This window comes from Herpailurus yagouaroundi, unplaced genomic scaffold (genome assembly GCF_014898765.1).
Source record: "Herpailurus yagouaroundi ecotype Mexico unplaced genomic scaffold, PumYag 139, whole genome shotgun sequence".
NCBI lineage: Eukaryota > Metazoa > Chordata > Mammalia > Carnivora > Felidae > Herpailurus > Herpailurus yagouaroundi.
The window spans coordinates 37,248,396-37,276,164 of NW_024412394.1; the positions used below are offsets into that span (position 1 = coordinate 37,248,396).

General features: G+C 39.0%; 1 protein-coding gene across 1 annotated transcript in view; it reads right to left on the reverse strand.

The window, feature by feature from the left end:
* Positions 1-27,282, reverse strand: part of LOC121030051 (uncharacterized) — a 45,583-nt gene extending 18,301 nt beyond the window's left edge. Inside the window, 7 exon segments of the mRNA XM_040474609.1 lie at positions 23,466-23,623; positions 23,625-23,843; positions 23,845-23,901; positions 23,903-24,534; positions 24,607-25,257; positions 25,846-25,970; positions 27,267-27,282. Coding sequence (XP_040330543.1) covers positions 23,466-23,623; positions 23,625-23,843; positions 23,845-23,901; positions 23,903-24,534; positions 24,607-25,257; positions 25,846-25,970; positions 27,267-27,282 — 1,858 coding nt within the window.
* Between the last annotated feature and the right edge of the window lie 487 nt (positions 27,283-27,769).

Genomic DNA, 27,769 nt, shown 5'->3' on the forward strand with positions numbered 1-27,769 from the left:
AGTCATTTATTTAAAAAAAAATCATTTATTTTTATTTTTGAGAGGGTGGGGAGAGAGAGAGAGAGAGAGAGTGAGAGAGAGTGATCAGGGGAGGGCAGAGAGAAAGAGAGCGGGAGATATAGAATCCAAAGTAGGCTACAGGCTCTGAGCTGTCTGCACAAAACCTGATGCAGCATTTGAACCCATGAATCATGAGATCATGACCTGAGTGGAAGTCGGACTCTTAACCAAATGAGCCACCCAGGTGCTTCAGAAGCCAGTTAAAAAAAATGTTTATTTATTTTGAGAGAGAGAGAGAGAGAGAGAGAGAGAGAGAGAGAGAGAGAAAGTGAGTGGGGGAGGGGTAGAGGGAGCAAGAGAGAATCCCAGGCAGGCTCTATGCTCAGGGTGTAGCCTGATGATGTGGGGCTTGATCCCACGACCTTAAGATTGTGACCTGAGCTGAAATCAAGAGTCAGATGCTTAACTGACTGAGCCACCCAGGCACCCCAAAAGCCAGTTTGATGACACATTGTCAGCTTGCAGGAGGAAGAGAAGCCTAGTGCTTGGGGACAGAGAGACCTATGGTGGACCCAAAACCAACTCAATTTTTGCATGAGAACTTGAGGGGTGGGAAGAACTTAAGCTTTTTGATCCTCCATTTTATGATTGGAGACATAGGAATAATATCAGCTGCCTTTTAGGGTTGTTATATAGATTAAAAGAGGTAATGTATATAAAACCCCTAGTTTAGTGCTTGAATAGATAATTATTCCCTCTGATTCATGAATTTTAACTTGAAAATATGGGACACTTTGGAAAAAGTGCCTTAAGTATATTTGGGTAACATACAGCTGCTATAACAGTTGAGTCTATTTAACAACAATGATAATTTTGTTGAAAACTTCAGAAGGCATGATACTTACACATGAATGGTACAAAGATCATTGACACTAGAATTATTTTTTTATTGTGGTAAGTCTATAAGGATTAAGATATTTATTTATCATTTTGAAGCATAGAAAAAAATCCCACAAGAGAGGTTACTTATTGAAGAGTAGAAGAATAAAATAAAAGGATGCCATATAAAGTAGTTATAATTATAAAGCTGGTAGAACCAAGAGGAAGAGAATAGCAAGCTGTGGAGTTATGAGAGTTTAAATATGGGTTAACAGTGTGATAGCAGAAATAATGGAAAAAGCTCAAGACAAGAACATGGCTGTAATAGTCTATGGTAGTGAATGTGAAATTCCTGTATTGATGCAATACTTTAATTTTATTTTAAGGAATATTATTTAATGTGATCTGGGAACTCGGGCTAGAAAAGGGTTTTACAAGGCTTGCAATTTCTTTGGGTTAGTATTTCTTGTAGGGACATTTGGTCATATTGCTTTAACTAAAATCATAGATTAGAGATTAGAATTGGTATATTTAGATCAATCAATGCTTTTTTGCAAGCACTAGGCTGTAATTGCTTTATGGGGAACCAAAGGAAGCCAGATGGAAAAAGGAAGTAGGCAGATGAATTATCACATGAACAGAATGTGAGCATGGCTGAAGGTCCTATGTGACCAAGAAGATGGGCTCTAGTTGAAGGCTCCCAACCCAGACTGCCTCTGGGGGGTAATCATTCAGTCTGGGAGAGAATGCTCATTACCTATGAGCACAAATATTAAACTGCAAACAGTTACTAGTCTTTTGGGGAGAAACTAGAAATTAGAATCATATTTGTAGGTTTTAAAGAAAACATTGAGTATGATTTTTGGTTATCAAAATAACAAACAAATCAGTTTTCCTTTATATGCTAATTCTTATGAATGAATCACTTCATCCCTCTACTCTCACTCTCTGAACACAATTGTTATCTAATTCAACCACGTGGAAATTAATCATTTACTTCATTGTAATCCATCATGTATTATGTTTTTAACTCATTTTTGGTTTAGATTAATATTCAAGAAACATTGATTGGTTGTAATGTTTGCTTTCCTTGTTTTGCTAAATTTATCATAAGCTCTTCCAGACAAGTACTAGGTCTTATTGCACCTTGAGACTCCAAATTTCCTAGCCCTGTCCCCTGCAGTGATTATTACTTTTGGATTAATTGAAAATTGTCCTGACAACTGCAACTCAAATACAAGCAAGCAAAAAATTTCAAATAAGTTGGGGTGCCTAGGTGGCTCAGTCAGTTAAACATCCGACCTTGGATAGTCAGTTAAGCATCTGACTTTTGATTTCAACTCAGGTCATGATCTCATGGTTGGTGGGATTGAGCCCCATGTCCAGCTGTGTACCAACAGCATGGAGCTTGCTTGGGATTCTCTCTCTCTCTCTCTCTCTCTCTCTCTCTCTCTCTCTCTTTCTCTCTCTCTCTCTCCCTCTCTCTGCCTCTACTCTGCCTTCTCTCTCTTGTTCTCAAAATAAATAAATAAACTTAAAATTTTTTCAAATAAGCCAAATTCTAAATGATTAAAAACTTGATAAAATAGCATATACATTCTCAGAAGCATTTTTTGAATAGATAATGATATTTTAATTGAATAGTAATTCCACTGAATAAACACAGTGCATAATAAAATAGAACAGAAACTGGACTTGTGTGTGTACTGTTTCTGTGTGGCTCTGGCTTATTAGGAAATCTTTTGAGTATTTTTTTATAGCCTTTTTTCTTTAGGGCAATTTAGGTTCACAGCAAAATTGATGTGAGGAACAGAGATTTTCCTTTATATCCCCTGTCCTCACACATACAGAGCATCCCCATTATCAACAATCTCCACAAAAGTGGTACAATATTTAAAATTGATGAACATACATTGACATTATCATCAGAGGTGTTATATATTCTATGGGTTTGGACAAACTTATAATGACAAATATCCATCATTATAGTATTATATAGTGTAGTTTCACTGCCCTGAAAATCCTGTGCTTTACCTATTCATCCCTTCCTTCTTCCAACCCCTGGCAACCACTGGTCTTTTTACTGTCTCCATAGTGTTGCCTTTTCCAGAATGTCATATAGTTGGAATCATGCAGTATGTAACCTTTTTAGAGTGGCTTCTTCGCTTAGTAATATGTGTTTAAGTTTCCTCCATGTCTTTTCATGGCTCGATAGCCATTTCCCTTTTTCACTGAATAACTCCATTGTCTGTGTATACTACAGTTTATATTTATCCATTCATCTACTGAAGGACATTTTGATTGCTTCCAAGTTGGCAACTGTGAATAAAGCTGTTATAAACATCCATGTGCAGGTTTTGTGTGGACATAAGTTTTCAACTCATTTGGGCTCACCAAGGAGTGAGGTTACTAGTCCATATGTTGAGTAGGTTTAGTTTTGGAAGAAACTTCAAATCTGCCTTTCACGGTGGCTGTACCATTTTGCCTTCCCATCAGCAGTGAATGAAGAGTCCCTGTTGCTCCATATTCTCACCAGCATTTAGTGTTGCCAGTGTTCTGGAGTTTGACCGTTCTAATGAGGTGTGTAGAATGGTGTCTCATTATTGTTTTAATTTGCGTTTCTCTGATGACATGTGATGGGGGGCATCTTTTCATATGCTTGTTTTCCACCTGTATATCTTCTTTGGTGAGGTGTCTGTTAAGGTTTTTGCTTCATCTTTTAATCTGGTTGTTTGTTTTCTCACTGTTGAGTTTGAAGAGTTCTTTGTATATTTTGGATAACAGTCCTTTATCTGGTTTGTCTTTTGCAATTTTTTCCCCCAGTTTGTGGCTTGTCTTCTAATTCTCTTTATATTGTCTTTCACGGAGCAGAAGTTTTTTAATATTAATGAAGTCTAATTTATTGATTCTTTCTTTTATAGATTGTGTCTTTTGTATTGTATCCAAAAAGCCATCACCATACCCAAGGTCATCTATATTTTCTCTTATGTTATCTTCAGGAGTTTTATATTTTTGCATTTCATGTTTAGACATGTGATCCATTTTGAATTAATTTTTGTGAAGGGTAAGGTCCGGGTCGAGATTCATTTTTTTAACGTGGCTGTCCAGTTGTTCCAGCATCATTTGTTAAAAAGACTCTTTTCTCATTGTATTGCATTGTTCCTTTGTCAAAGGTCAGTTGACTGTATTTATATGGGTCAGTTGCACTTCTTAAAGAGTGAGATATGAGAATTCTGAATTAGCTGTTACAGTTTATATTCATTTATCAGTGTCTTAACCACAAATATTATGTGTAAGGCACTACAATGAGACTTCAAACTGTTCCAAAACAGGATTCCTTTTCTCATGCAGTATAAGGCTGATTACGAAAATTCTTACTGGGTATCTCTTTTTCAGTCAGTCCTTATTGAATTGTCTCCAGTGATTAAATACGTTCTTGATCTTTTGATTGAAAGAATTTAACTAAAACAACACATCTTATTTGATTCCATGTACTAGAGTGGTGTTCTAGGGAAGGAGGTATTAGAGATGGAGAGAGTAACATTTGCTTACCTTGAACTGTGGAAACTCAGTATCATAGAGTGACATCTTAAAGGTAATGTCAAATACTATCTCTAGGGGGAAATGAATTCCGTAGGAGAAAAACATCTTGCCTTGCCTCTCTTTGTAACAAGAGTCCATTTCTGCGTTTCTGTATGGCTCACAGTTTGGACTAGAGGAACATGAAACATCAGTAGCTTCTAACTATTGTTACTGATTGGAGGAGAGCAATGACACATGATCAAAGTAGTATCTTGGTCCATCAACACTTCCTGGTCTTTTACAGCAGACTCTTAGTTGGTCTTCCTGCCTTTCTTCTGACAATGCTCAAATACATTTTCTACGTGTCAGCTAGAATACTCTTCCTAAGGAGACAAACAATGCTTAATTGTTTTACTTTTCTGCCTACAACACTTAAGTAGCAGCCCCCTAGCACAACATCTGAAGCCCTGGCTATTTCCTTGGGCTCATCGCTTGCTATGCTCAATGCCCCTTTAGGCTCCAGGGATTCTAAACTACTTGCGGCAACCTGTTATATGCTACGGTGTTTTTGAATACTCTTCTCTCTTTGGATGCTATGCCATTTCCACATTCTTTTCCAGTTGAATTTATTTCAAGACAATCCTTTATATAGGTTAAATGTCAATAAAAATTTTATTTAAATAAAAACTGCTCAGGTGCTATTTCTTTTTAGAAACCTTCCTGAGCTCCACAGGGAGATGTAATCATTCCTGGATCTCTACCTCTGTTGTTGTTGTTGTTGTTGTTGTTGAATATGCTGTACCCTGCTTTTAAAAATCATTCACAATGTAATATTGTATTTCAATCATTTATTTATATGTTCTATTTCAGACTATGGGAAATCTGAGGGCAGAAATCACTTTAGCCTCTGGTAATGGTGGTGTTATCCCATTGGTCTCTGGTAGTGGTGGGGTTATCCCATAGGACTCTATAGAAGCTAATTAGGTTGAATTGTGTATCAAAGAATCATGTAGAATCTAGTAGAATATATTCTACTAGAATAGAACAGACTTGAGTTGGAGCAATGAGAAAACTGGCCCCAGTCAGCTGAGGGCCAGCTACAAGTTTCCTTCTGGCACTAGATTATCTTCCTCATCATTTGTGATTCTTCTTAAATTTACCATGACTTTCTTGTTGGCACTAAATAATGGTATAAGGAAATGACCCAAACACATGCCAGTATATATGACTGACTGACTGTTTGATAATTTGATCCAGCAAAAATGACTGAGTGGATAATCAAAGGTTCTTAATTAAAATATGACTATGGATCACTGAGAAAGATTTCCCTTAACATATATTTGTGCAATTCCTACTGGGTGCCAGTAGTAGGCATATTGGGAGATGCTGGGGACAGAAAAGACAAGTTTGACATCATCCCTGACTTCCCAAAGCCCATTGGCCAGGGGGGAGTCTAGACAGTAAACAAAACCTAGGCTACTAGGATATTTACTAGGAATATGATCAGTGTAGTAAATAGGATACACTGAGAAAGGAGCTGGGATACGGGAGGTGCAGGTTTTTATATGATGGAAACATGTATGGGGATGCCTAATACCCATGCAGAGTAGGCTTTTCTGAGGGAGTAAAGAAAGCTAAAGATGATCTCAAGCAAGACTTAGGGGTGTGGCATAGGAAGAGTGATGGGAGGACATTTATTGTTCATCACACTGCATCATACACATTTGTTTAAATTTCTAGCTGGTATATATTCTAATTATATTCTAATGGAGGAATTATTTAAAAAAAAGTTTTTAATGTTTATTTATTTTTGAGAGAGACAGAGACAGAATGTGAGTGGGTTAGGGGCAGAGAGAGAGGGAGACACAGAATCCGAAGCAGGCTCCAGGCTCCAAGCTGTCAGCACAGAGTCCGATGTGGGGCTCAAACTCACAGAGCTGTGAGATCATCACCTGAGCCGAAGTCAGACGCTCAACTGACTGAGCCACCCAGGTGCCCCAATGGAGGAATTATTTTAAAGTTCACTATATATTTGGTGTTTTACTCTATGTAAATATCATTTGTAGTACATAGATGCACAGAAGGGTAGTAATAGACTTGTATCATTTGTATATTGGACATCTCATTGAAAATAATTTTCAAAGCATGATTTTCCTTCATAAATAGTTTAATAAATCATAAATCATGATTTAAGTGATAAAAATACTAATTAATTTTTTCCTTCCTCTGTCATAAGACATTAAAGATAGCCTAGAGGAAGAGGGTTAGTTGTTGTCATGGTCATTAACTATGTGAAATTGAAATTAGAAAGATTCATTGTAGAACACTCAGGATCAAGTTTTTGTCTCCTAGTTAGTTCCTTATCCCTTATACATATGGAACTCATAGATTGACATTAATTTTATTTATTTATTTATTTATTTATTTATTTATTTATTTATTTATTTTAAAGTTTGTTTTATTTGTTTGAGAGAAATAGAGACAGCGTGAGTGGAAGAGGGACAGAGAGAGAGGGAGAGAGAGAGAATCCCAAGCAAGCTCCCCGCTAACAGTGCAGAGCCCAACGTGGGGCTTGAACTCATGAAACCATGAGATCATGACCCGAGCCACAACCAAGGGTTGGAAGCTTAACCGACTGAGCCGTCCAGCACCCCAACATTAATTTCAATATTATAGTCATGTTTCAGCTATAAAACATATATTATTTTATATTATTCTATTAATAAATGATTCCATTAAGATTTGTGAAGAAAAAAAAAGTAAAGTTGGATAAAGAGTGGTTATGCCAGCTTCAGAATGGGCCTGGGGAGGCACAATCTGTACACATCTATCTTTCTGTAGGCTGTTCCTCTCCTGCTCCAGTTAGCTAAGCTTTCTCTTTACTCAGGCACGGTATTATAACAGAAAAGTTGTGTTTGGTCTATTTGGGCTATTGTAGTTAGATTATGTTTGTAGCTGCTAATTGCCAAATTTATAGTAATACAAATTACCTTTTTAAACTAACCTAGCCTTGGTGTGTGCTCTTACCTTAATGTTTATTTTTGAGAGAGAGAGATACAGTGCGAGCAGAGGACAGGCAGAGAGAGCAGAAGACATAGCATCCAAAGCAGGCTCCAAGCTCTGCACTGTCAGCACAGAGCCCAACCTGGGACTCGAACTCACGAACCATGAGATCTTTACTGAGCCAAAGTCCATGCTTAACCGACTTAGCCGCCCAGGCACCCCAGCTGCGTACTCTGATCTTCAAGGATTTAAAAGGATCTGTTAACAGTTTTCCTTACAGCTACCTGTTGACATTCAAATACACCTTGCAACCTGATTTCTAGGTCTACTTTGCAATGAGGTTGCCATCCCAGGTCTCTAATTTAGGATGTAAAATGGCACCTCAAACTGTGTACACGTCGATGAAGGGAGAAAAAGAGAGGAGAAAGTCCTAGCTTGCTAATCAATCGCATGCGCTTGTTTAGGACTTGTCATATTTTCTGCTTCTTCAGCACTTTGAAGTGTCATTACTCTGCAGGATTGGGGCCTTTTATGACAGGAACATTTTAACCCTCTGAATTTTTTCTGTCCCAAAGATTGCTAGTATTTTAAAAAGTTATTTTATGAAGCATGACTCACCTGGGAAATTCGTTGATGGCAAGAATGTATTGCTATTTGGCTTTTCTCCAAATGCCGGTTTCCTCAATCTTCTTTTCAGAAATTTAACAAAGAGCAAACATCACTTCCCTTAGTATTTCTCTAGAAGCTCTTGTTGGTGGTATGAGTGTACTTGTAAATTGTTCCAGAGAATAATCTCTCAGTATGAGTGCTGAGGAACAGCAAAACATCTCACTGGATACCTTTAGGTAGTAAGTGAGGATTATCTCTTATTTCTCAAAACTATACCAATTACAGGGCGAAGAAAAATCAAGGGCCTAGAATAAAATGAAAGAGATATTTTTTTCCAGTAGTCACCTAATTCTCATAAAAATCTAATTTTGCCAGTTCCCTGGTGTCAGCTTTGACCTCTTTTTTTGTGGGCGTGGTTCTGTGAGAATGGAGGGACTTCCTGTCCTGAGGATATAGATAATCCCTGTTACTCCTCCGGTTCTTCCTAACACCTGTGAGGCCCAGAGCAAGAGTGCAGATGGACAGTCACATATCATATGCCTAATCAAAATTATGTAAAATAAAGCTGGTTTTTAAATTAATTTTAAAAATCCATTAAATTTTACTTAGTGTTTTATAAGACTGTTTGTAATTCTAATTAATCAATGTTCAGTTAGTGGGCAATGGGAAAAATTAGTGTATCGTTTTATGAAGGCCAGACCAAGTAATCTCAGAAATGGCTATGCAGATTGATGACATCATGTCCATCATGGCAAAGGATGAACAAATACTAAAAAAAATATTTCATGCTAGGAAAGGTAAAGTAGTACTGTTGTATATGTTTATCAAATCTTGAAAGCTCATGTCTGACTGTAGGAAGTTAATCACATTATTGCAAAGTTTAGCTCAAACTGTCTTGAATCTAGTAACATCATTCTCTAATACTACAATTGTAATTATAGACCTTATGGAGATCACACGGAGCTTTTCATTCACACAAATCATCTCATGATTATAACTTAAATTTTAATTCAAACATAGTTAAGACTATCAAAGAGGGGATTCAACTTTTCTGCATTTGACATGACAATGGAAAACGAAAATCAGGAAATATTGACATAAAGATCATATCTTCAGGTTGGACCCTGAAAAAAGAATTTGAATGTAGGTAGTTTTATTTGGGAGGTGATCCCAGGGAACATTGCCAGGAAAGAAAGCAAGCTAATAAATGCATTAATAAGCAGATCGCCACTGTGGGTAACTGGACCTCAATGCCAGTGTAGACCTTTTGCATACTGTGTAGAACATATCTGGGTGTCCTACCAGAAAGATAAGCAAACCTGGGTTATTTACCTACTAACTTCTGTCCATCACAGGTTAAGGCTGCTCCTGAAGGTATCAGCTTTCCAGCATTTCTGGCCTTCCAATTGAAACATGCTTCTTCAATCTAAGATATTCCTCAGGTGGCATTATAGGTACTTGGAATAAAAACTCTTGGTCTGAATGAGAATGACAACAGCTGAAGAATATGGTGGATAACATGTCTAGTACAGAGGTAATCTTATATATGAGGAGAATTTCCAGAATGCAGAGAGAATATGGGAAAAAAGATCATGAAAACTGGAAAAAAACCCAGAGGACTTTTTCAAATTTGACTGAAGATTTCTATCTTCTTGCTACTTAGATTAATCCCACATAATGAGAGATCAAAATGTTGATATTTAAGATAGTGGGAAACTGATGAGAAAGAAAGACCACTTGATACCATGGATTTAGTGCTTCCACACTGGGTCTAACCCATGTAACATTATTATAATAAAATATATGAATCCATTTATAGGTGAATTTTTTATGAATTTCACTATATTCTAAATTTGTAATAAGTATGATGAGTTTAATGGAGGAACACGTTAGCTACAAAAGAGTTATAAACATTTAAATTGGGATAGATAATGCCATCCAAGAAAAGGGGATATTAACACCTTTTTCCTGAGCACTGGTATGGCATTGGCAATTTAATACATAAATAAGTTAATTTCATGAGGTAAAGAGAAACTAATAAGTGGCTTTAGAATGCCAAAGTGAGTTTTTTTTTTCAGATTAGTTTACCTGGATTAACTATTGTGATGTTATAATTCACCATCAGACATTATCTGTTGTTCAACATAAACGATTGTAAAAAGAGAGGTAGGGGAGTGTACTTGTAGAAAGAGACAGAAAAGCATTTTGAAAAGTAATTGCTTTATTTTAAGGGGTTAACTTCATTAGTATTTATTTAAGTGTGGATTGTGTTTGATAGTCTGATTATTGATGATGTATTAAAATAGGTCAAATTGTCTATTTTGAATACTATATTCTTGGTTTTGGAAAAGTTATAGTGATGTTTCAATTTGAATGGTATTATTTTGGAGAAAGATTCTATTTCAGTGACAATACAATTCCTGCTACTTAGGGCAAAATTTTGGCATTTTTTTCAACAGTAAAATTCTGAGTATAGCTTAAGGAAAGGGCAAATCTGCATGATGAAATTTAGCAGTGCCATTAAAATGCTGCAAGTATGCTAAATAGTTTGTTCTTTTTCACTGTTAAGACTTTCTAATAAAAGAGGTTCAAAGAAAATCATAAAGATGATTAAAAACTTAGAAAAAATGACCCATGAGGGAAAAGGTAAAAGAACCAGATATTATTTGGCCTCAAGATTGAAGGTCATTTTCATAACTGTCTTCAAGTACTGGTCTAACATTTACCTAAAGTGTGGTACTCTACACATATATCTTCACTAAGAAAAATCAAAGGGAAGGTGAGCTGAAATTGTAGTATAATGAATTTAATTAGATTGTAAGGAAAGATTTTGAGAGGAACAGTAAAGGAACTTAAAAGTTATAATGGTCAACTGATGGAAGCTTTGGGTCTTCTGTTGAGGGATTTAAAATATAGGAGATAACTTCGTTTGATACTGTTTTAGGAAAGAGGAATTAATGAAATGACTTCTTATAGCTCTATCCACTTTAGTAACTGTTAGCATTTATCTGGCCATTTTCAATTTGAACAGTCATTTCAGTATTCACATTGCATACTTTCTGGGCAGCTTTTCCTGTTTATTTCTAGTCATTTTGTTTTATCATGAAAAAGTAACTTTTGGGGCAGCTCAGTTGGTTAAGTGTCCAACTTAAGGCTCAGGTCATGATCTCATGGTTCACGAGACCCAGCCCCATGTTGGGCTCTGTGCCGATATCACAAAGCCTGTTTGTGATTCTCTCTCTCCTTGTCTCTCTGCCCCTCCCCCACTCACACACACTCACAAAATAAACAAATAACTTTTTTAAAAAGTAATTTTTATTTATATTTTTTAGACTTTAGGTTATTTTAGACTAATTTTAGATTTCCAGAAAAGTTGCAAAGAGAGTACAGTGAGTTCCCATATATGCCATACCCAGTCTCCCCTATTGGAAAACATACTGGTATGTATATTACATTAATATGGCATATTTGTTTCAACTAATGAACCAATATTGATACCTTATCATTGACTAAAATCCATATTTAATGCAGCTTTTCTTCTTCTAATTTTTTTTTTTTTTTTTTTACCGACTGTCCTTTTTCTCTTCTAGGAACCTAAACAGTACACTGCATTACATTTAGACATTCTGTCTCCTTAGATGCCCCCTAGTTGTCACAGTTTCTCAGACTTTCCTTGTTTTTGGTGACCTTACCAATTTTAAGGAGTACTGGTCAGGTATTTTGTAGAAAATGATTGAAAACATGACCCATCGGGGAAAAGGTAAAAAACCAGACATTATTTGGCCTCAAGACTTAAAAATCGTTTAGTTCTTTAGTGTCTCATTAGGGATTTGCCTGATAGTTTTCTTCTGATTAGGCTGTGGTTATGGGTTTTTTGAGAGGAAGACCACAGAGGGAAGTATCATTCTCATTACATCATACAAAGGGTACATGCTATCAAGATGACTTTATTGTCGATGGTGTAGTTTCTGTTGTGCTTTCCCATTGTGTAGTTACTCCTTTTCCCTCCTTCTTTTCATTCTGTACTCTTTGGAAGTAAGTCACAATGCACAGCCACACTTAAGGATTTGGGAGTTATGTTCTACTATGTTCTATTCCCTGAGGGTTGAGTATTACATAAATTACTCAATTTATGCACGGAATATTTGACTCTTGTAATCAATCAGTCAACTAATTAATTCAGTCATTTATTTGTGGAAGGTGAAAATTTGGTATTCATTTTACTGCATGGATTACTGTGGCCTTCTCCCCTTACTTGTCTGTAACCTCCCTCTCTGACAGTGAGAAATGTGACTCTACAATCCACCATCATTTACTTAAATATTAATTCAAGTTTAAATATTCCTTCCTTTTCAAAATTCAGCTCAGATCACTTTACAAGGGAGTTTGGATCAAATTTCCATGGCATAGTTGATCTCTATTTTATTTTATAGAAATTATTTCAGGAAATAGTAAAGATCAAAAGCTTCCCAACTTCTATATGTTGTTAGCATAATCTTGATAGCAAAACCAGATATTAGCAATACAAGAAAAAAAATTAACCTATGAATGTAGTTGCAAAAACTTAAATAAAATATTAGGTAACCAAATCCAGTAGTCTATGAAAAAAAGTAGTGTAACAATATTATGTAAGGTTTATTCCATAAAAGCAAGGATTGCTCAACATACGTAATCTATTGAGAATAACTATTGATAACATATTGATAATAATTTATAATTATTAAACTAAGGAATAAAATAATAGGATTATCTTAATTAGTGCTAAAGAATCATTTGTTAAGGTTCAAAACCTATTTATTGTAAAAACTCTTTAGCAGATGAGGACTAGAAAGGAACATTTTTACTTGGAAAAGATTTGATACTAAATATATTTAATGGAGAAAGTTTACATTCATTTATTTTAGTACTAAAGTCTTGAATGTTATCTTAGAAAATAAAGGACACATAAGCATTGGAAAGGAAGATATAATATGCAGATTATATAATTATCTGCTTAGAAAAACAAAATCAACACACTCTTAGAATTAATAAAAGAGATCAGAAATGTTGCAGGAGAAAAAAATCAATCTACAAAAATCAGTGGCATTTTTCTTATCAGCAATAATCATTTTATTATTTTCCTTTTTAATTTTAGAGAGAGTGGGAGTGTGGGAGAGGGGCAGAAGGAGAGAGAGAATCTTAAGCAGGCTCCATGTTCAGCGTGATCAAGCCCGACCTGGGGCTTGATCCCATGGCTCGGGGATCATGACCTGAGCTGAAATCAAGAGTTGGACACTCAACTAACTAAGCCAAATTGAAACCAGGCACCCCAACCATTTTCAATAACAGAAATTATTAAGTCTTGGGGTTAATCTAACCAAGATTTCCATGGAGAAACTATTAAAATGCTTGGATGTAGGGCAATGAAGGAGCTCTGAGTGTCAAGAAACAAACAAGGTAAACCCTAAAATTGCCTCAACTTACTACCTTGAGAGACTTTTAACAGTGGAAATAAGTTAGGAATCAATAACTGAAAGATCTCTTGAAACTTTCCAGCATATTAGGAAGTGAAAATATGCACACCTAAATAATCTATGGGTCAAATAATAGAATTAATTTTGGGGGGCACCTGGGTGGCTCAGTTGGTTAAGGGTTCAACTTTGGCTCAGGTCATGATCTCACAGTCTGTGAGTTCAAGCCCCGCATCGGGCTCTGTGTGATGGCTCAGAGCCTGGAGCCTGCTTCAGATTCTGTGTCTCCCTCTCTCTCTGCTGGTCCCTGACTCATGCGCTGTCTCTCTCTTTCTCTCAAAAATAAACATTAAAATTTTTTTTAATAAAAAAAGAAAAATTAATTTTTTGGAGTATGTAAAAATGATCACACATAATCAAATTTTGTGATGCAGCTAATGCAGTATTGGGAAGAAAATTATCACTATCAACTGTATTGCTAGAGAAGAAAGGTCATAAATCAATGACCTCAGCTCCTACCCAAGAATCTAGAAAAAGAAGAGAAAATGAACCAGAACCTGAGAACAAGGAAGGAAATGATCAGGAAATAATGAAGTTTAGAATGGAAATCAATGAAATAGAAAACAAAATTAATAGATAAAATCAATACAGAAAATAAAAAGCTAATTCTTTGTGAAGGTTAATAAAATTGATAAATCTCTAGCCAGAGTGATCAGGAAGAAAAGACAGAAGACAAAATTGCTAATGTCAGGAATGAAGAAAAGGACTTTACTAAGGATTCTATAGCTATTACAAGGATAACAAGAAATATTATGAACAACTTTATTGAATTAAATGAAATGAACACATTTCTTGAAAGATGCAAACTGTCAAAGCTCACTTTAGAAAAAAATAGATGATCTTAAAAGCCCCTATGTCTATTAAAGAAATTGAATTTATAATTAAAATCTTTCACACACATACACACTACAGTGACAATAATGGCTCCACTGGTGAATTCTAACAAGTATTTCATAAAGAACATTAATTCTATAAGCTGCTTTTGGAAAGTTGAAAAGGAGGGAATAATTTCAGCTCATGTTTTTAGGCAGTATTACTCTGATACCCAAACTAGACTGAGACATTATAAGAACAGAAAACTATAGACCAATATGTCTCATGAACATAGACTATTTTTTATTTTTAGTAAATAGAATACAACATTATATAAAAAAGGATACTACATCATGATCAAGCAGGGTTTATCCTGAAAATGCAAAATTAGTTCAATGTTTTAAGTTAGAGGTAATCCCCTTTTTAAAATTTATAATAAAAAAATAAAAATCATATAGTTATCTGTATACATGACAAGAAGGCATTTGATAAAACCCAACATTCATTCCTAATAAAAATTTTTAGCGAAGTTTAAATAGAAGAGAACTTACTCAACCTGATAAAGGGTATTAATGAAAAACCTACAACTAATATCACACTAAATGGTGACAGGCCAAAAACTTCCCCCCTATAGAGTAGGAATAAGGCAAGAATATCTGCTTTCACCACTTCCATTCAACAGTGCTGAAGGTTTTAGCTAGGGAAGTAAAATAAATAAACCAAAGGCATACATACTCGAAAGGAAGATGTAAAATTGTCTTCGTGCATAGGCAACAGGATAACCTGAGTAGAAAACCCTAAGATATCTACAAACAAATCTATCAGAAATAATATGTGAATTTAGCAAGTTTGCAGAATACATGATCCACATGTAAAAATCAATTTTATTTGTAAATACTAACAATAAAACAATTGGAACTTGAAATGAAAAATGTAATCTACAATAATATAAAATATAACATACATAGGAATAAATCTAAGGAATTTGTACAATATTTGTAGGCAGCAACTGCAGAAATTATTGAATGAAATTGAAGAACTAAATAAATAGATATACTGAGCAGAAGATTCAATATTTGGAAGATATCAAGTCTCTCTAAATTGCTCTCTAGATGCAATGCAATTCTTACAAAAATCTTGGCAGGGTTTCTTCTCTCCACCCTTGTGGCAATTGATAAATTGACTTTAAAATTCATGTGCAAATTAAAGGCATCTAGAATTGATAAATCAACTTTCAAAGAGAGGAACAAAGTTGGATAAATTATGCTACCTGTTTTAGACTTATATAGCTATAACAATCAAGACACTGTGGTATTGGTATCAGGATAAATAAGTCAATGAAATAAAATGGAGAGCCTAGAAAGAGACCCCTACATAAACAGACAATTGATTTTTGACAAGAATTTAAAGCTAATTCAGTAGAGAAAGGATAGATAGTCTTTTGAACAAATGTTACTGGAATTATTATATATCTATATGCCAAAAAAGGACCTTGGCCCATGCGTCTCCTATAAAATCAATTCAAAATGGATGATAGGTCCAGTTGTAAAGCTTAGAACCGTAACATTTCTAGAAGAAAACATAAGCGAAGAATCTTTGTGCCTTAGATTGAGCAAAAAATATTTTTAGATACACAACCAAAAACACAGTCTATGAAAGAAAAAATTGCTAAGTTGGACTGCATCAAAATTAAGACCTTTGCTCCTTCAGAGACATTGAGAGGATGAAAAGACAAGTCACAGACTAAGGGAAAATATTTGCATATCACCTTTCTGATAAACACTTGTATCCTGTATATATTATGAACTTCCTAAACTCCATAATAAAAAAACAAACATCCGAATAAAAAACATAGAATGAACAGACACCTTATCAAAAAAGGTAAACATAACCAAAATCATTATTTTTTTTTCCTGGACCATTTGAGAACGAATTGAAGATATGATGCCCTATCATCCCCAAATTATTTGGTATGTTTTCCCTCCAAAGAGGGATATCCTTCTACATAGACTTCGGTGTAACCTTTCAAACCAAGAAATCACCATTGACATATGAGCAGCATCCAGTCCACAGGCCTCATTCAGATTTTGGCAGCCGTTCTAACAATGTCGTTTTTCCTTTCTGATCCAAGGTCCAAATAGGGTGCCTTCTCATACCTCCTTGGCCCCTTGGCTGATTCCCAAGGGAAGGAAAGAAAAGCCTTTTAAGAAATACTGAATGAGAAGTACATTTTTTTAATTAAAACATTTTTTAATGTTTATTTATTTTTGAAGGAGAGAGAGAGAGAGAGAGACAGTGTGAATGGGGGAGGGGCAAAGAGAAAGGGAGACACAGAATCCAAAGCAGGCTTCAGGCTCTGAGGTGTCAGCACAGAGCCGGACACAGGGCTCCAACTCACAAGCTGTGAGGTCATGACCTGAGCGGAAGTCGGATGTTTAACTGACTGAACCATACAGGCGCCCCTAAATAAAAAAAAAAAAATTAATTGTGGTTATATATAACGGAAATTTACCATTGTGTAACCATTTTTAAATGAAAAGGGCATTAGTGTTAAGTACATTCATATGCAATCAATCATCAGGATGTTTTTCATTTTGTAAAACTAAAATTATATCCACTAAACAATTCCCCATCCCCCCTCACTCCAACCACTGGAAACTACCCTGCCACTTTCTGTCCTAAATTCAACTACTCTAGGTATCTCATATACATGGAATCATAATGTATTGTCTTTTTGTGCTTATTTCATTTAGCATAACATCCTCAAGGTTCACCTATGTTGTAGCATGTGTCAGAATTTCCTTCCTTTTGAAAGCTGAGCAATATTCCACTGTTTGTATATACCACATCTGCTCATCGATTGGTGGATATTTGAGTTGCTTCCATATAGATATTGCCAACTTTCTCTTGGGGGTAGAAACATTGCCACCAGTTGAGTACTACTGCTTTAGGGTAGTACTATTTCTTGGGGAAGCCCCCATAACTCCTCAATCCTCTTAGGCTAGTCAGATTTCCAGGAAAGAGCATCCTTCGAATCACTTGTCTGGAGGGTAAAGATGTGGCTTTCAGACTTCTGAGAGCCCATTGGGAGAAGCCTATTTGGAATCTCTGCATTCATATTGTATTCCTGCTCCATTATTTCCCTTTGTATAGATGTGATAACTAAGTCTTCAACTGTTCCATATCTCCCAAACCAGAGACCCTTTGTTCTCTCTCTTTCCAAAAATAAACTTTCTGTCAAGATTGCAGGGGTAGGGGAAAAGGTAGGAAATTTAGGAATAGAAACACCTTTTTTTAAAATGGAATCTTCCTTATTTTAGCCCTCCACTTCTACAAGCCCCTCTACCAGAAGTGCTTGGTGCTACCTGTTCCTGAACCTTTTGGAAATGGTATGCTATAAATTGGGTTGATTTTTAATTTTCCCTGTTACTGGCTTGGGATCTACCTTTCTTGATTCTAAGGCTTTTTAACTTCTAAAATTCTGTTGCTGTGCTCTTTAGTGTATTTATGGGTGTTGTCTTAGTCAGTTCAGGCTGCTATAACAAAGTACCACATAGACTAGGTGGCTTATAAACAACAGAAATTTACTGCTCACATTTTTGGAGGCTGGAAATCTGAGATCAGGTGTATTTATTTGTTAAAAAAATGTCTTTTACTCTGGTTTTTAGCAGTGTTTCAGAAGGGAGGAAATTTAGAAATGTATTTTAATATTTTAACCAAAAAGATTTTACTTTGTTTTTAAAGATTTTTGAAATGTGTAAAACAGTTTGATCTATTTAAAAAATGTCTGACTTAGGGGCGCCTGGGTGGCACAGTCGGTTAAGCGTCCGACTTCAGCCAGGTCACGATCTCACGGTCCGTGAGTTCGAGCCCCGCGTCAGGCTCTGGGCTGATGGCTCAGAGCCTGGAGCCTGTTTCCGATTCTGTGTCTCCCTCTGTCTCTGCCCCTCCCCCGTTCATGCTCTGTCTCTCTCTGTCCCAAAAATAAATAAACGTTGAAAAAAAAATTAAAAAAAAATGTCTGACTTAGACTTACAAGAATAAAGTTCTCAGAAAATTTTATTTGTTTCATTTGTCAGTCTGCTTTTTTGTGTATAACATATTTGAAAGAGTCAAATATACTGGGTCAAGTATACTGGGTAGGTAATTGTGATTTGAATTGTCTGAGGGAATTTGATTAGTTATATATGAAAGTGGTATTAAATGTTTTAAAAGGACTAATCTGTTAAACTTATGAGTTATTATACATTAGTCAAAGAACAAGTGAAATTGAGGTTTCTATTTTTAGCCAAAATTTCAGAAATAAAATAAGATCTTTCCATTTTTCTTACTATGTTAAGTAAAGCTATTTTTAAAATGTATAAATTTAATAAATATTCATCAAAATCTAGAAAATAACAGAGAATTTCTTTTCATGCATGAAAGCCTGCCCCTCCATCTCCAGATGTTACTTACCTATCACTTCAAAATAAGAGAAGATAGTATAAACATTGAAAAGTGAAAAGCGAATCATACTGTTTGAGAACAATATGCCTATGTAGAAATGTAAGATAATACAAAGAAAAGCTAGATGACCAGAGACCATATAATTAGGATACAATATTTAGGGCAAGGCAGACTAGTTCTGAGGTTTTGCAGAAGAGTGTGAGATGAGTTTGGAATGGACCAGAATGTGGGCAGAAGTGTATGGAGAAATGTTTTTGAGAACAGTCAGCCCTTGGTTACAGGCAAGATATGGAACATAGGGAAAAGGAACTTTCATGGATGGCTCCATGAGTCCTGGCATAAGCAAATTTGGGGATGGGGTTTACTGAGATGAGGAAGAGTGGACTATGAGTGGGATCTGGCCATTAAGAGTTCAGCTGTAAAAATATTTGTTGAGATACCTGTTGGGTATTTCAATGAAAATATTGACTGATAACATACAAAGCTTGGAAAAATGATCTGGGCTGGCAATAGATGTTATTTCAAATCTGATGGGGAGGGGAGTTTGTTAGCTCACTCAGGAAGAAAGACAAGTATAGTGAGAAGAAAGGGAAGCCTATTTATAGTTTGTGACACATAATGGTAAATTAGTGGGCTGCAAAACCTATAAAAGTGTTACATCTTATATGATGGATTTAAACTGCATTCTGAACTTAATTTATTAGACAACACAGATTATTTTGATGTGTAAGAAACATTTTTCTTTATTTAGAGAGTATTTATTAAGCTACTTATGAGAATGGCACTATGCTATTAATGTGCTGTATAAATTAATTTAAACAAGCACAGTCTGTACCTTCTGTCAGGTTTAAAATACTCTCCCTCCTCCGCTTCACACATGGAATTACAAAGCCAGAAGGGACCTCAAGTCCATATAGTCTGAGCCCTAGTCTCTTATCTGGATCTCTTGTGTAGTATTTTGACAAGTGGTGGTTGACCTTTTGCTTGAACACCTGCAGTGATAAGGAATACTCACATTCATTCAACTTTATATTCTTTTAATTATTTCCTATAATTGTTTCTTAAAAATTTCCTCACACTGAACTGAAACATTCTTCTCTGCATCTTCCAATCCTGATTCTTATTTTGCTTTAAGGGGCCATCTAGAATATAAATCTTGCAAATATTTAATGATTATTAGTGAGTTCTCTCATATATTGTCACAACTTCAACATGCAACGTGGCAGATTTCTGAGTCCTGTCTAGTTCTCTGATCCCTTTCTGCTATCATTTCTCTAAAATGTGACTCCCTGAGTGAACCCCAGTACTGTGGATGTGAACTGACCAGTGCAAATTTGGTCCTACTATGGTCCATCTTGTTTGGACACTGAATTTCTATTAATGTAGCTCAAGATAACTTTGTATTTTTTTTTTTTTTTTGAGCACAACTACATTACAGTGTTATCTCATACTGGAGCTTCAAATCTATTAAAACCCTTTTATGTGCCAGCTGCTAACCATACCTGCTCCCTCTAGAACTGGTACATTTGATTTTTTTAAACTTAATTATAGGGCCTGGCTGTTATCCTGTGAAATTTCATCTTTTTAATTAGGCCAACCCTTTCAGCTTGTCAAGAATTTTTTACAGCCTGGTTTTGTCTTTTAGTACATTTGTTGGTATTAACCTGAAATTTTGTAAGCAAAGCTGACATTCTTGTTCAAGTAATTTTCGTATACGTTCTTTATCTTGTGCTTACAACACCAGGTGCAGTGTTTATGAAAGATCTTTCCAGTCCCTGGAGGCAGGGTAGCACCTGATAGGAAAGTGGGATGTGAGTTCCAGTTCAACCACACTAGCTGTGCAGTTTGGGCAAGTTCTGTCACTCTCTTTGCCTTTTTTTCCTTATCTATAAAACAGGAAGAGTAATAAGTGCCTTGTGGATTTTGTTCTGAGAGGAAAGAATAATTCCCATAAACCACTTAGCACAGCTCATGAATAAGATGGGTCTTGAGTATTAGGTTTTGGTTTTAGTAATTCCTTTCCAGTTGGGGGTCTGAGGTCTGGCAGGTTTAACTCATTTGTCCAAGGTGACAAACCAGTCAGAGAATGAATCAGGACTTAGTCTGCAGGTGCTAAAGCCAGAAATCATTGGATTCTAACTTTGCCATTTGCTAATTACGGAACTTTGGATTAGTTACTTAAATCTGCTTACCTTCAGTTTTCTCATGCACAAAGTGGAGAATTTAGTATATCAATCTTATCATTAGAAGAATTCAATGTATAACATGAATAAAACCCATAATGTCTTCCTACACAAAAGATAATCCCCTTTCCTATCTTTCTTAATGTATTTCTAACTGAAACCCATGGGAGTTAAATTGGATAAGATACGAGAAGCATTTAGGGTATGGTATGGCACATAGAATGCATTCAACAAATAAGAGCTAATTTGACAACGTGTTATATCTATGGGATTTGAGGAAATAAGAGACAATTTCTGGGTGATTCTCCTATTGTTTAATTAACATAAAATATAGTTTCACAGTGATTTAATTAAAAAAAATTTTTTTTTCCCAACATTTATTTATTTTGGGGACAGAGAGAGACAGAGCATGAACGGGGGAGGGGCAGAGAGAGAGGGAGACACAGAATCGGAAACAGGCTCCAGGCTCTGAGCCATCAGCCCAGAGCCTGACGCGGGGCTCAAACTCACGGACCGCGAGATCGTGACCTGGCTGAAGTCGGACGCTTAACCGACTGCGCCACCCAGGCGCCCCTAATTTTTATATTTTAAAACTTAAGTGTTTTAAATTAAAAAATATACCATTTGAGGTAAAAGAATCAAGTGATATTTACATTGTTGAGGTCCTGTAGAAGTTGAGAAGAGTGAAATGGCAAAGTTGACTGTTGAACTCAGAAAAGATTTATGACAGAAGGTCCACTTAGGATGGGCTGTCTTTTTACAAATGGATATTGTTTGAAATATTTTATCAAAGGAACTACCCACTGGGGCACCGGTGTGGCTCGGTTCGTAAAGCATCAGACTCTTGATTTTGGCTCAGGTTATGATCTCACGTTTCATGTGTTCGGGCCCCCCATTGGACTCTGCACTGAAAACACGGAGCCTGCTTGGGATTCTCTATTTCCCTCTCTGTCTCCCTCTCCCCAGCTTGTGTGCACACATGTGCTCTCTCTCTCTCTCTCTCTCTGTCTCTCTCTCTCTCTCATAATAAAAATCATTTATTTAAAAAGTACCCATAAAGATTTAAAGAGAACTACTTTGCCTTTAACATGTAGAGGCAATTGCCAAATTATCAATGGGTTGGTGGGGAGGAACAGACCTGAAAGAGAATTTAAACTTTTATTAATTAAATAGGTACCTGGTAAACATTGATTTAAATGGATTTTAACAAAAAATGAAGTTACATTTCTGTACACATGGACTTACATATGAACTTTACTAGGGTAAAGATGTTCAAGCAAATATCTCCGGTTTCTTTCTCAGGCATTAAGCTCATGTGGAGACAGGTATGGAATTAGTAGTAGCATCTATACTGTATTTAATGAGTGTTTACTATGTACCAAGCACCATCCTTTATGTGCATTTAATTTTTTTTAATGTTTCTTTAATTTTGAGAGAGAGACGGAGCACGAGGTGGGGAGGGGAAGAGAGAGGGAGACACAGAATCCGAAGCAGGCTCTAGGCTCTGAGCTGTCAGCACAGAGCCCAATGCCGGGCTCAAACTCACAAACCACGAGATCGTGACCTGAGCCAAAGTTGGATGCTTAACCGACTGAGCTACCCAGGTGCCCCTATCCTTTATGTACATTTAATCCTCACAAGAAACCTGTGGGAAGATACAGTTATTATTTTCATTTCACATGGGAGGAAATGAGGCTCAGAAAGATTAAATACTGTTTTGGAGGCCACATAATGAGTCAGTGATGGAGCTGACATTGACTGAGAGAGTCAGATTTAAGAAATTGCTCTTAGTCATGTGAATATGGGAAAGACTCCTACCCAGCCAGAGAGGAGAGGTCATGGAGAGTGTTATGCCCAGAATTCGTGATCCCCAAAGAACACCAGGGAGCCGAGTCTGATGCAAAAGCAAAGAGCCTTTATTCGAGCTAGCTCGAGCTCAATCCCCTACCTGCACCGACGCAGCAGTGAGATACCAGGGAAAGAGAGCGAGTTTCAAAAGGACAAAGGTTTTTTTGGGGCCTGGGGGCAGTTGGTGAGGTAATGGCTATGGCCTCAGCCGATTGGCTGGGGAAGGGTCCTGGGGAAGGGTCCGAGTCCTGTTAGGCAGGTGAGGGGGGGTTTACTCAAGGGGAGGAGGAGTGGTCAAGGTGAAGGACACGGAACAGGATGGAGTCGGCCAGCATAGGCCTGCCCTTTCATTCCCCCTTGTCATGTAGCTTAGGGACCCAATCATGGGACCGGCTGCATTTATGGTGACAAGGGAAACAGAGTTTGGAGGTTTACACAAAGTTCTGGGAAGCAAGTGTCCCTGGGGTGGCTCTGGGAGGTCTGATTAAGTATTGTCCCTGAGCTGGTGTCTATGATCTGCCAGGTGATGTTTGTGGGGGCGTGGGGACTCCCGGCAGCATGAGCAATGACAAGCAGAGTTAACAGAGTTACCAATATTAGGTAGGTCAAATGCGCTGTAGCTTGAGCTTGAGCGGGTTGTGTTGGTCCCGACTGATGGCCCATCGCGTGACAACGTCCTTCTGGATAGAGGAGGGGTCCGCTGGCTGAGCGTGGGTGTGATGGACCCAGGTCGCGATGCCGTCTACCTTGAGAGCGGTGGGGGTTGTCAACACCACGATGTAGGGTCCCTTCCAGCGCGGCTCGAGAGTCTTGGTGGTGCCTCTTGAGGTAGACCCAGTCTCCCGGCCTGTATTGATGAGGTGTCGGGATCGGGCCAGCCTCGTAGATGGCACGGAGGCGCGGCCAAATGTCCTCGTGCGCCCTCTGGAGCCCGCTCAAGGAAAGAAAAAGTTCTTGATCTTTAAACTCAGCAATAAGTTCAGCTCGAAGGCTGGGAATAACAGGGGGTGGCCTGCCAAACATGATCTTAGGGAGTAAAACCCAGAGTGTAAGGAGAGTTTCTAACCCGGTAAAGGGCGTACGGTAGGAGTCACCCAGTCCCCACCAGTCTCCATGGTTAATTTGGTAAGGGTCTCTTTTAGGGTTCTATTCATTCTTTCTACCTGTCCTGAGCTCTGGGGCCTATAAGCACAATGTAATTTCCAGTTTGCCCCCACCGCCTCGGCTACTGCCTGTGTTACCTGCGAGATAAAAGCTAGTCCATTGTCTGATCCTACCATGGCAGGAAAACCATACCTGGGTAAGATGTCTTTTAGCAGCTTCTTAGCCACCGTCTGAGCCGTTTCATGCTTGGTTGGGTATGCCTCCACCCAGCCAGAGAAGGTGTCTGTAAATACTAAAAGATATTTAAAACCATACTTTCCTGGTTTGACTTCAGTGAAGTCGACTTCCCATTGGGCTCCCGGTCTGGTGCCTCTGAGCCTGGTTCCTTTTTTACTTGATGTGGCCCTCGCGTTGGTGAGTTGGCAGGTCTTGCAGGCAGATACAGCTTGCTCTATTTTGGTGTCCTGTTGGTGAATCTTAATTCCGGCATGTCGGATTAAGTCTTTTAATTTTCGGGCCCCCATGTGAATAGACCAATGCATGTGCTCTAATATTGAGACTCTGAGTTGGTCTGGCAACACGAGCTCCTTGTTAGGTGTATACCACCATCCCTTTATCTCCTGGGCCATAGGGAGTTTCTTGATCCACTGTAACTCCTCCTGGGAGTATTTGGGCTGGTCTGGTAAAACTGGGTCTCCCGGGTCTGGTAGTTGTATGGTCATGGTGGGGACTGGAGTAAGGGCTACTGCCTTGGCTGCCTGGTCAGCCTTTCGATTACCTCTAGCTACTGGGTTATCAGCTTTTTGGTGCCCTTGGCAGTGGATAATGGCTAGCTTGGCAGGAAGCCATAAGGCTGCAAGCAGGTTAAGTATCTCCTGCTTATTTTTTATAGTCTGTCCTTCTGCTGTCAGTAACCCCCTCTCCTGATAAATTGTCCCATGAATATGAGCTGTGGAAAATGCATAACGGCTGTCTGTGTAGATGTTAAGCTGTTTTCCAGCTCCCAGCATCAGTGCCTTGGTGAGGGCTATGAGCTCTGCTCGCTGGGCTGACGTTCCAGAGGTTCGAGCCTCCGCCCATACGGTGTCCGTTTAGGTGACCACCGCTGCACCCGCATACCTGTGTCCGTCTTGCACAAAGCTGCTGCCACCAGTGAACCAAGTAGCCTCAGCATCGGGGAGGGGCCGGTCGGTCAGGTCCATCCGGAATCCATGTACTTGTTCCAGGATTCCCGCACAGTCATGTAATGGAGCACCTAGGTCAGGGTCGGGCAGCAGGGTTGCAGGATTGAGGGCTGCACTGTGGTGGAACCGCACTCGTGGAGGGTTGAGTAGGAGGCTCTGGTAATGAGTCATACGTGTATTGCTCATCCATCTATCCGTAGGCTGTTTCAGGACCCCTTCAATGGCGTGTGGGGTCGTGATCCAGATCTCCTGTCCTAGTGTCAGTTTGTCTGCATCCTTGACTAGGAGTGCTGTCGCTGCAATAATTCTTAGGCATGGCGGCCAGCCGGCAGCCACTGGGTCTAGTTTCTTAGACAGGTAAGCCACTGGACGGTTCCAGGGGCCTAAGGCTTGAGTTAGAACCCCTTTTGCTATTCCCTTATGTTCGTCTACAAAGAGGTGGAAGGGCTTTGTAATGTCTGGTAGGCCCAGGGCTGGGGCACTTAGGAGGGACTTTTTTAACTGATTAAAGGCAGTTTCTTCTTTTTCAGCCCATTTAAATGTTTTCCCCTCTTTGGTAGCTTCATATAGGGGCCTGGCGATCTCAGCAAAACCTGGAACCCAGAGGCGGCAGTAGCCGGCTGATCCTAGGAATTCCCTCACTTCTCTTCGGGAGGTGGGAGTAGGGATCTTTAGGACAGTTTCTTTTCTGGCTTCTGATAACCGCCGCTGTCCGCCCTCCAGGATATATCCCAGGTAACTTACCCTCTCCCTACATATCTGAGCCTTCTTCGCGGATGCCCGGTATCCTAAGGCCCCCAGGGTAGCCAGCAGGTCCTGGGTCCCTCGCTCACAGTCTTTGGCTGTGTCGGCAGCAATCAGGATGTCATCTACATACTGTAGAAGGGTGAGGCCAGGGTGCTCCCTTCTGTACTCACCCAGGTCCTCGTGTAGTGCCTCGTCGAAGATGGTGGGTGAATTGTTGAATCCCTGAGGTAGCCGAGTCCAGGTGAGTTGCCCACTGTAGCCCTCCTCCGGATCATGCCACTCGAAGGCTAACAAGGGTTGGCTCTGGGGTGCCAGCGGCAGACTGAAGAAGGTGTCCTTTAAATCTAGTACAGTATACCAGACCCTGGAGGGCGCTAAGGAGCTCAAGAGAGTATATGGGTTGGGAACAGTTGGGTGTATGTCCACGACCCTCTTATTTACTTCCCGGAGATCTTGTACCGGTCGGTAGTCATTTGTGTGAGGCTTTTTGACCGGCAGTAAGGGGGTGTTCCAGGCAGACTGGCAAGGAACTAGTACCCCTAGGCTTCATAGTCTCCGGATGTGTGGCTGGATCCCCTTCCAGGCCTCCTGAGACATGGGGTATTGTTTGATCCTTACCGGACTCTCTCCTGGCTTGAGCTCTACCAGGACTGGGGTCCTGTGAGCGGCTAGTCCCATCCCCCCCGTCTCTGCCCAAACCGAGGGAAATTCTTGTAGCCATCTGTCTATATTATCCTCTCTCGGGAGCGCCTCCTGGTGGAGGAGGTATTCATCCTCCAGTTTCATGGTCAGGACCTGGATGGGGTGGCCCTTGCCATCGGTGACCTGAGGCCCCCCTTGTCTGAAAGTTATCTGAGCTCCAATCTTGGTCAGTAAGTCCTGTCCTAACAGCGGGTAGGGGCATTCTGGTATTACCATAAAGGAGTGGGATACCCGGCCAGTTCCCAAATCTACTGTTCTTCGGGTAGTCCATGAATACTGGCTCATACCAGTTGCCCCTTGTACCCAGGACTTCTTGCTAGCTAGTTTTCCTTGTGGGGTGCAGAGGACCGAATGTTGTGCTCCGGTGTCGACAAGGAAGTCAATAGGGGTCCCCTCCACTTTAAGAGTTACCCTGGGTTTGGGGAGAGGGTCCGAACCCTGACTCCCCTAATCACTTAGTTCATCCAGCTCTAGGACTTTTACTCGATCAGTCTTGCTTCCCTTCCCGCCAGCTCTTTTTGGACAATCTCGGGCCCAATGCCCTATCTCCTTGCAGTATGCACACTGATCCTTCTGCAGCCTCTGCTTCCCCCCCTTGGTGGTGCTTTTACCTTTTCTTGTGTTGTCTGCCAGCTGCTGGAGACGGCGGTCTCGTTCCTCGGGGAAGTCAGCAGTGGTAGCTAGTAGTATTCTGGCCAGGTCTCGAGTCTGCTTACTGTTGGCAGCTGCCATGGTGCGAGCCTGCTTGTCCTCAGGAGGCTCCCAGTTATTATATACCTTTTCGGCTACCACCAGTAAGTCCTGCAGACTTTTTTCTCCTAGTCTATCTATTTTCTGTAATTTTCTCCTAATGTCTATGGCCGATTGGTTTACAAAGGCCATGATAACAGCTGCCTTGCTTTCCGGAGCCTCTGGATCCATGGGGGTATAGGTACGGAATGCCTCCATGATCCGTTCTAAAAAGGCAGCCGGAGATTCATCTTTTCCCTGTTGTACATTTCCTACCTTGGCCAAATTGGTTGGCTTTCTAGCAGCCATTCGGAGACCCCCCATTAGAGTCTGGCGGTAGACCCGGAGCCTCTCCTTACCTTCTGCCATGTTGAAATCCCACTGGGGTTGAGTTAAGGGGAAGGAGGCATCTATCTGAGCCTGGTTGGTGGTGGGATTCCCGTCTGCGCCTGGAACTAGTTTTTGGGCCCCACTGAGGATTCTTTCTCTT